This window comes from Pocillopora verrucosa, chromosome 6 (genome assembly GCF_036669915.1).
Source record: "Pocillopora verrucosa isolate sample1 chromosome 6, ASM3666991v2, whole genome shotgun sequence".
Taxonomy (NCBI): Eukaryota; Metazoa; Cnidaria; class Anthozoa; order Scleractinia; family Pocilloporidae; genus Pocillopora; species Pocillopora verrucosa.
The window spans coordinates 16235657-16246232 of NC_089317.1; the positions used below are offsets into that span (position 1 = coordinate 16235657).

The 10576-nt window shown below is 36.0% G+C and overlaps 1 protein-coding gene across 1 annotated transcript; it reads right to left on the reverse strand.

Annotated features, from left to right (window-relative positions):
* Window positions 1-4671: 4671 nt before the first annotated feature.
* LOC131792647 (uncharacterized) lies at window positions 4672-10569 on the reverse strand. Its single transcript, XM_066168729.1, has 2 exons — window positions 10406-10569; window positions 4672-6433 (listed from the first exon to the last, which is right to left on the reverse strand). Exons 1-2 carry the CDS (start codon window positions 10542-10544, stop codon window positions 5490-5492), a joined length of 1083 nt encoding a protein of 360 aa, XP_066024826.1. The 5' UTR covers window positions 10545-10569; the 3' UTR covers window positions 4672-5489.
* Between the last annotated feature and the right edge of the window lie 7 nt (window positions 10570-10576).

Sequence of the window (10576 nt, forward strand, 5' to 3'; positions counted from 1 at the left end):
TTGTTTTTCTTCTTTCCCGGCAATTATTATTATTATTTTTTTTCGATTAACCAGGTACAGCCACGTTCAACGCATCCAGCCGGTTTCAACAAGTAATTACTACTTAAGCTAATTAAGTATTGTCATATCGCTGAATGAAGAGGTGGCCTTTGATCACATCTTTGGATTAAAGAAAATTTAGAACTTGTTCGGTTCAGCTCTCGCCTGCCGATGAAGTGGCACTGTTGTCTTTTTGAACCATGGTAATGTTTAATAAAACGCACCTCTACGTAACTCGGAGATATTAGTAAGTTATCGCTGCGTAACTATTGTTTAGTTCCACAAACGATGTCCACATTTTTTTAAGAAAGGTCATCTTTTCTTCTTCTTCAGTGTTTCATGTCTGTGTTATGAGCTTCACTCAACTTGAATTTTCAATGTTATGGTTAGTTTCAACTGTTGATATCGACGTTATCATATTATTTTTCATTTCATACGGCAATTTCTAAAATTTCATGAACAATTCTTTAAAAAAAAGACATCAGCAACACACAGTAGTCCCAATCTACGACTTTTTGAAGCAGAGAAGTATCTGTATTTAAGACAGTGACTAATATTTGAAAACAGAGAAAAATCACATTTGCCTTTTCAATTTGTGTCCATGAAAACTTTTCGATGAATATTAATATGGCAAACTTATGAAACAGCAGGAAGGCTGATAAGAAATACGTTCACTAAAACAAAAAAAAAAAACAGCTTACCGAATGCATAAAGTCTGTAATTTCATTTTTATGACAGGCGGATTGGTTCTGTACATCAATCGATCATTCCTCACTTTCAAAAACATGTTTTAGTTATTGAAAGTTCATGTGAAACCTGCACCCCGTAATTGAGATCGCTATAAAAACACTAAATTGTTGTAAAAGCTAACAGTATATATTTTCACACGAGGATGTAAGTTCTTCCCCAAGACTGTCCAACGGCAATGCACTTTCAAAACATGTCGGTATTTTTAGCAAATGAAAAAGAAAAGTGATGAAGATGGTCAGTACAGTTGAGTTAAATATTCCTTCAGGACCACATTGTCGCAAATTGTCGGGTATTGCGTGCTTCTAAGCTTTGAACAAAAACATCATTTCGTATTTATTGTCTAATTTGTTTGGTTTTACTCGCAATATTCAGTTTAGATCTTCGTCATTTCCAATGAATAAAAAATCACTTATTTAAAACAGACTTGCCCTAAAAGGCTAAGTAGATGTTAATTTTAATGCAATTTACAAGAAGCCATGGCTAATTGCGCTATAAAACTAACACTTGTTAACATCTGGGCAGGTCAGGTCTTTTTCAAACTCACGGTTTTTAGAATGCCCTCTTATCAACATAAGGCATTTAATTTTTTTTGGCAAAGATGTCGAAAATATTCGTTTTATTGTCTCTTTATTGGATTCATTTAACGATTAATAGCCATCTCCTACAGAGTAGCCGAGTATGAAAGAAAGCTACACTTTTCAACCGTGATTATATACTTCTAATTTTTTGCGCGTACTCTTTCGATATTGTGAAACTAATACAGTCATAATGCGTATAGAATCAAGACATGTCGACGCCAGTAGAGAAAACTAGAAAAAAAAAACAAACTTATGACGTGAAAAAATGGCCAAATAGGCATTCAATGTCGCTTGAAGATCGATTGAATAGCAGGTATCGTTTAGTTCTTTAAGCAGTTCTTTCTATTTCTACCCATACGTGACTATGTCGGAGGGTTGGCGGTTAAAAGCTGTTTTGACAAAAGATAGTTAGATTTCAGGCAATTTGAAGGGTTGAAAGCTAATATTTTGAAATAGAGCTTTATTCATTGTTACGGCTCAAGCTTAAATTCTTCATCTGAGAATGAAATGGTACAAATGTTTAAAATAACCAATTAAAAAAAATAAAATCAGAAGTTAAAACTGAGGTACACCTTGAAAAATATTTCAAATGTACCGATTCACCTGATGAAAACACAAACATTTAACTGTTTTTTTGTTTTGTTTTTTTTTTTCCAAAAGAATTGAGGCGTGATAAAAAAGTTATGTCACTGGACCACATGTTTTACTCATTTTGAAATTTTCGTCCTCACAGGATATGTAAGTGGGAACCCTTGCATAATTCTCAGGGTTCTTCCTTCATGTTTACCGAATCTTTTTTTTATATGTGATATCCAAAAATTATGGTGAATATGATTAAGCCAAATCCTCAGTGAAAGTGGGTCAAATTTTATGAAAGTTGCTTTTGTCTTGGTCACGTTATGTAAATAAAAGAAACGCCAAAATATTGTTAAACTGCAGTGCAGAAGAGTTGAGTTTTTCCACGAAAGATACTATTTAAGCCTTAGGCAAATATATGATTCGAATCGTGAGTTTCCCCAGCCAAAGATTAGTCGAAGAAAAACTCAGTTTTTGCCGCACACAAATGCTCATAAGTCTCTCAGAGCAGTTCGACTCATTTTAGGTTCATTACTTTGCCGCAAATCTAATATGAAATACAAACAATAACCTTCATTTGGTGCGAAATTATGGACTGATATTTGTTAAAGCGCATTATTTGTTCCGAGAAGGGAACAGTTTTCCGAGAGCGAAGCACGAGGATAACTGTGAGCTTCGAGGAACAGATAATGTCCAAGGCAAATATATAAAGCAAGAAAATATTAACAGTTTATAATCTCTCGACAGAGAATATTACACGGTGGCGAGAAGATATGAATTTATATGTTCGAGTGGCAAGAACGATATCTCACGACTAAGTGCAGCTAACAATATCGCACTAGTGTTACATACAAGAAGTACGCTACTTGGTTCCCGGATGAAGTGTTCGCATCGATTCGACGAGTGTTTTAGTTCACGGAAAAACACTCACTTCCATCGAATAAATGAGCATATTTTCTCACCAAATAAAGGTTGTTGTTTTTATTATACAATCTGTATTAAATATTTTTAGAAAATAAACGACAATTTTTCAAAACATGGTTCGACAGTTCTTCTGTCACCTTCAGTTCTGATTTATACAAAGTACAAAGTTGAATAAGTGTATAACAAAATGCTGATTGGAGAAAACAAACAATAGTAACAGAACAGTGGATGCAATTACAAGGAAAGTTTTAATTTAGCATGATAAAGTTGATGATTAAGTGTAGGTTGCTCCCATTGAATGTGCTCCTATCCAGACCTATTAAATATTTATCATTTATTCATCAACGACCAAGTGAATATTGTTATATAATCCCCGAGACGAACTCGAGGGAATTCTTCAACAATATTCGCTGAACCTGAGGAAAATAATCATTTTCGTATAGTAGGTGAGGTGCTTTCGAATTTTGTTGTAAATTATATTAATAGAGGAAGCAATTGGTGTTCATGAGTTCAAATCCCGTAAAGGCCTGAATTTATTTTCAGGCCTTATTTTCACTATTGCTTAAGTAGTGTTCATTACTGTGAGGATCGCTTTCATATTCATCTCTCAAACCAGATTTCACATAAATGATTTTCATATATTCACAGTCACAGTCGAACCCCTTTGATACGGACATCGCAAGTACAGATTGCAGTATTAGTATTGGGAAAGTAGACGTCTCATAGAAGTCAACACGATGACGTCTCTTTTGCTGCTTCACCAACAGTTTACAGGCATCTACAAGTATTATTATACAACACTGAGACAGATCACAGACAAAGTACAATGTTATATTATACAATGTCCCAGAGTGGATTTTTTCAAAATCCGCATTGAATACAGCCTCGCGTAAACGGCCGAATCCTTATATTTTTGGAAACGCTGAAATAACGATATTAGATCCAATCCGTTTTCGCACAGATAATCTTTACCAATAGACAAGGCATCTTCTGGCAAGTGATATAGCTCAAGAAAGAGGTTCAAAATACCAGAGTACTTTGTTTGATTTGATTCTTAATGATTTTGAGCACTAACTCGACTTCATCATGTGTCCAAATGAATGACTCTGCTTTGCCTTTCGTTTGTTTCTATTTTGATTGTGACATATTTCTCGTAGTTAGTCTTCATGACTTCCAAGCAACACATGTCGAATACAAACAAACACAAATGCTGCTTATATTTATCACAGACTCAAGTTTCTTGATAGTACCAAGCACCATTGAAGAAAGCCTCGAGATATCCGGATACGTATCGGATACGTTAGGAAGGATTAAAACGATTCGAATACGATGCGTGTGAACACAATTTTTTTAAAATCCTTCTCAAGATAGTTGCGGATTCAAAAATACCCGTAGAAGAGTGGACAGGGCCCATAGAAATGGTATGACGTACACCGACTGTCATCAGAGGTTAGAGGTTCGACTATGTGAAGCGGTCAGTGGGTCACCAAGTTATAAAAGTTTTCAGTACCAAAATAGACAAGGACGGAAATGTAGATTCTCCTTCATTACTTAATAATTTAATGGACTCTGAGGTGGCTCCGCGACCTTTGAGTTGATTTTCATTTCCGTTTGAAAATGGAGGTCAAAACAAAAGTTGCAGAGTCACCTCAGATTCGGTAAAGTATTAATTTACTTTAATTAGGAGATATTCAATAATTGTGCACGTATAATAACATCGTGCATGCCATAGCGAATCCCTGCTTTATATATCCTCGCTATGTTCAGATTAAATAGTACCAATCGGTTTAAAAGCAAACAGGGAGGCAGTCACGTGTCTCTTATTTCTATTACATGGAATCATTATTTCTGAAACCAAGTGACAAATTTGAAGACTATTACAGTTAAATAAATTTACCAAAAAAGTCGCTTAAAATGTGAGCGGGTTGGATTGGGCCCAGACTTAAGACAAAATAAGTATAGGCAATCACATGATTTCGAGTGCAATTTGGAATAAATTAGCACGAGTAAATTTTTTCAAAGACTAACAAAATTGCACGAGCCCGTAGGGCAAGTGCAATTTGTGGTCTTAAAAAATTAACATGTGCTTATTTATTCCACATTGCACGAGAAAAATAATTTGATTACGTAATAATAATAACCATGAAAAAAATACGAGATAGCTCATCATAATTATGTACTAGCAAAGCTAATAATCATGTGTTAAGCTGGGTCTCTAAACACTACTTTTTCCAAACCGACAACCAAAAAGCAGTGCTTTTTACAGGGTTTTCGTTGTTAGAGCTGTTTTTCAGCTGCTGTGTTGTCGTTTCGGTGACGAAAGAAAATCTATTTAAAACGCCGGCCATTGTTTCGCTCGCAAATTTTCAGCGTATCCAAATGTTGCGACATCCACGGCTCGCATTTGAGTGGCTATCTGTGAGTTTCTTTGAGTATTGGCCAATCAGAATATCTGGTTTGTTACCTCTTTGCACTGAATTAACCCTCAGTCTTCTGCATTGAATTACCTGAAAACTGCACTTATCTTAACCAATTAGAACTGAGTAATTTTTTATGTGTATTATTAAAAAAAAAAAGGACTGAAAGCCCAGCTAGAAATTATCTCTTCACTAACCTCCTCAACTACATTTCTGTCTGACTATCAAAATGAGCGTATGGTTTAATAGATTGATGACGTGTTACATTCATGCAATATGTTTTCGTGTTGATAACGTAGTTCTCGAGATTCTGCTTAAAATCTTCAAATAAGGGTTGATTTCTGTAAACTAGAGGAGCTTCCTCTCGAATTGTGTCGATGTAGTCTCTCCAGTATGTGTCTATTTCCTTTAAAGACTTTGGGTATGAGCGATGGGCGGGATTACCCGCTGTAACAGGCACAAACATCAATGCCTGACCTCGAAAAATCAGTTCGACAGCAGTAAACATGTACCTATGCAGCGACCACCAGCTTATTTTTTCATACTGCGTGCGGTAAGGGAAAAGATGCTTAATAGATTTATAATGATATGCATTAAAGAGACCATCGAACCATACTGTTGGTATCACAAGGGGACTATCCGTCTTGTTACATATTGTCCGACCTTTCTCAATGGCCCAGATTGCTCCATAATGCTGTTGATTATCCAAAACGCCTACAACAGGCTCATAATCAAGAAGCCAGTGTTCGAAGACTCTAAACGGTGGATGCCTCCTCATTTCTGGCGGAGCGAATGAATTGAAACGAAGCACCACATCGTCATCCAGAAAAATGTAATAAAGATATCTCGGGAATCTTGCTTTCACAGCAAAATACAGCACATTTCGTCCTGTTCCCCATCCAGTATTGGGATCGAACAGATAAGTGATGTGAGGCGTCTTTTGCACTTGGCATTTTCTTCTAAAGCTTAGCACTATGACATCACAGTTACATGTCTCGGGGTCGCCGATCTCGGAGGAAGAGGCCAAGGTTGGAGGAAGACATTGCTCTGTTTGAGTGAGATAAATGAAAACCTTTGGAGATGAATTCTCTGTCGTCTTTTCTGTGGCATGCGCTTGAAATAGAACAGCATTTTGACTAATTACTGCACCTACGATAGACCAGATATCGCAGTTTATTTTGAAGTATAAGCAATCCAAAATAATATGGTTTAATCAACTGAGTTGATAATGTAAATTGGCCACCGTAAAGAGTTTCAAAGCTGACGTTTCGAGCGTTAACCCTTCGTTACAGACTGCATTCTAAATATAGACAAATGACCAAATGAAACTGAACCGACTTACTAACTTAATAGAGGGGGTAAGTTTCAAACTGTGGTGCTCGTCGGTAGGGGGGTGTATTAAGATAATTTGGTCTTATCATGGATAATAACTCTAGCTAAGATAAATATCTAGAAGTTCAGATATAGAATGCTAAAAATACTCATGTTGTAAGCTTCCGGAGTGTTCTAGAACACTTTGCAGATGTATTATAAGGACTCAGTCGTGTAGTACTAATATTTGTTGTTGTCGGGAGTGACCGACTGTTTGGAAAGCCTTACTGAGAGAGACCCACTGTGGAGATTGTTCATTTCAAGGACCTTTGGAGACCAATTGTGTTTGTGCTAAGTCATAGTCTGCAGTGGGCTCAAGTAAGTTTATTGAGAATAATCACTGTATTGTCTAGTGGCGTCGCTCCTAAATAAGAATATTGCTCGTCGTTTAATAAAGTAGTTGTCCAAGTTTACAGGATTGTAGTGTTCTTTCTGTCGATGGAAACATATCATAAATATTGATAATGTATATTGGCCACCGTAAAGAGTTTCAAAGCTAACGTTTCGAGCGTTAGCCCTTCGTCGGAGCGAATGGAGGAATTACAGGCTTTGCTTTGTGTTTAAATGCAGGAAATGGAGCTACGCTATTGTTGGGAACATGGTAACGAGAAAATCTAAAAAAATTGGTAGAATGAAAAGCGTTCGTTCGATACTGAGGTGATTAAGAATGCCGATTTCCAAGATAAATTTTTGTTCTATACAGGAAGGAGGGGGTGTCTACAAGGTAAACATTGTTTGAGACGCCTCTGCCAGTATGACGTCACACACTCACGCATTTAGAGATTTCCAATATTCAATTCATAAGAATTCCAAAATCAGATTGCAAGTCGTGGGGGGTGTGTTTTATTTTATGCTGTTAAACTTTTGAGATCCTGCCTCATTTTCACAACCTTTCAAACAGCATTTCATACCTCTTCTCACGCAAAATGTATTTCAGTAATTTAAATCAAAGGTAGATTGTAACATAAAGGTTTACCACCGCATGATAACAAATATGGATTACATGTTATCTTAAATCAACTCTCCACTTGAAATTTCAAGTCTGTCTCAATTGCAATATTAAATATGTGGACTTTGCTGATTATGTCAAAAAAAGACAGTTGTCACCAACTTTTTTTTTACCAAATCGTCATTCTGAATAGAAAACTTGGATGATGAAATTCAACAATTTTTGTACAATAAAAACACAACAGCAATCTAAAACAAAAATGCAATAGAGGTATTTCTAAAGTGTATTTGAGCCTTTATCAAAGCTTTTTCCTATCACCATTATAGCACCTAAGGTCACAAGAAATGTATGACAGGACTGATGTGGTCTAGCTGATACCGAGTAAACATAAGTAGATTAAATCTTAAGTTCTAATATGAAGTGATTAGTTGCACATAATTTTACCAAAATGTCATAAAAAGCAAGAACAGATTATCATTCTGGATAGAACAATTTTGAACTTTTTAAAGTCCAAAAATGGCCCGCAACTGGAAATTTGAATGGTGGCTGTTTATAAAATGAAAAAGTAAAAATAAAAAAGATTCCAAAGTGATAACATCGAGAAGTAAGAGTGTCTCAAATACACAATCACGATATAGTTGTGCAGTACTTCAATATTTGCTCAGCCCTTTATACTCTTATATCAGTATACATATTCTCCTTACTGTTCTCAATAACTTTTTTCATATCCTGATGATGAGAATTTGTTTAACAATCAATACCTTTAGTCGGTGATCATTTCCTTTACTTGTGACCCGAAAGTGTGATTCAGGGGTGATATTTTAAGGAGAAATTAGATCCCAATCACTCTTGGGGTTAAAGGGTTGAACAAACCCTGTATACAACTTTCCAAAAAAATCAGGGGAGTGTAAATGGGAAGGCTGAAACAAAAATAAAAGGTTTGACTGCTCAGTGTTTTGAAAAAAGAAAAAAACTTATATTTTGTTTACTTTATGTATTTTCTGTTTGCATTCCTCTAAGAATATTGTAATTTTTCATTTTTTTTATTTACTTTAAGGATGTAATTTACTTTTTTTCTACTTCTTGATTCTTTTGCAGCATATATCACTAAAATCGATTATTGATGTTTTAAAATAAATAAATATTTTCCAATGAGAGGCAAAAAATAAGCCAACAACAGGAAAATGGAAATATACACAGGAGGTCACATATACAACACAAACCAACTAAATAATAGACAAGTCTTTGGCAATCACAAATTTACAAAACAAACAAAATATATAAACAGCCCTCGGTGATCACCGAGCCAGCAGCACATATTAGCACACCTTTTGCAATCAATAATTTACAACACTTGCAATCAGCAGGTTACAGCACAAGCGAAGATAAGTCAAATAGAGGAGCTCACAGAGTTCCTACAACACAAGATCTACAAGCCGAAAAGAAAAACGTGGCTCACCACTGTCCAATACAGATTAATGAAGTAACACCGTTAAACTTAAAAGGATTGATGAGCAAAATGACCGATTAGATTGACCCTAATTAACATGTGGTACAAACTCATAAAATAAGGGGAAAAAAACCTCCATTTATTGGGTCGGTTTGTTACAAGCTTACAGAGGAAAAGACGTTAGTTTTGATACGCTCCGGATCATTATGGCGGTCAGCGGACTTCCCTGAAATTTTATAATCAATGAAATTACACACAATCACGTTCACGAAATAGCAAACAGTTAAACTCACAGACTGTAGATACGCTGACAAACCTATCGCATGGACGGCAAATTAGTTAATAATAACGCAATCTAGCTTATATTGACCTTGTCGTAGCTAACTACTTATGGCGTCCCTCGCTAAACTGAGCAAACCAAACAAGCGCTTCATATATTTCTAAGTGACGTCATACTGGCAGTGATCATTCGACGCCGGCTCATGATATGAAACAATGGAGTCACCCCTCCCTCCTGGATTGACTAGCGACTGGATCGGATGAGTCCTTGTCATTCCTTTTAATTTAAATTGTCAACTCAGTTATATGACCAAACTATCTTGACTAACTAACTGACTAACTGGCTTGCCGACTACCTATTATCCACTAACAAAATTTTGAACTCAGTTGTTAAAATCAAATTATTTGTATGTCGAGGTAATTTGGTATTGTCAACTGAGTTGATAACGTAAATTGCCACCGTAAAGAGTTTCAAAGTTGACGTTTCGAGCGTTAATCCTTCGTCAGAGCGAATGACGAAGGGCTAACGCTCGAAGTGTCAGCTTCTAAACTATTTACAGTGGCCAATTTACGTTATCAACTCAGTCGATAAAAAGGAATCACCCTGTAACACTTTCTTACTGACACAGCATCACAGTTTTCTAGAAACTTACCCCCTATGAATATTTGGATATCAGTTTACTGGGAAGAAACGTCACGCTATGGATTTATCGAATTGGCTGAGAGGACTTAAACAAACTTTGACAAAAACCTTCATTGTTGTTAAAAGTAGCGGATCATTATACCTTTTATTCTGTCTGAGAAATCAAAGAAAATAAAAAAATCGCAGCTTAGTTCGGACGTGTAGATAGAACGTCTCTGTACTTGTCGTCGTGTTGACCTTAAATCGACCCTTCGAGTTTTTAAGCTTTCGCAGGCTCAAGAGAACAATTTAAATTGGATTACAACTCACTTCAAAGTTCGTTTTCAAAATGGTTTTGGTTTTGGGAGTGTTCTTGATTAAAAACGCTGAGAGCACGAGTCATGTGTTGTACATTAAATGCCGTAAATTGTTTCCAACTTGTTTACTTACCTACTATATTGTTGTTGTTGTTTCTGGTCTGTGTTCTCTGTTGTCCGAACTCGGCTTTGTACGAAACGTAAAGGAAAAAGGCGGCCAAAAAAACGATTAAAATCAAAATTACAAGGTTATTTCTCGTTCTATGAATCATTTTTTGGAACTGCTAAGAGTCACTACGTTCAG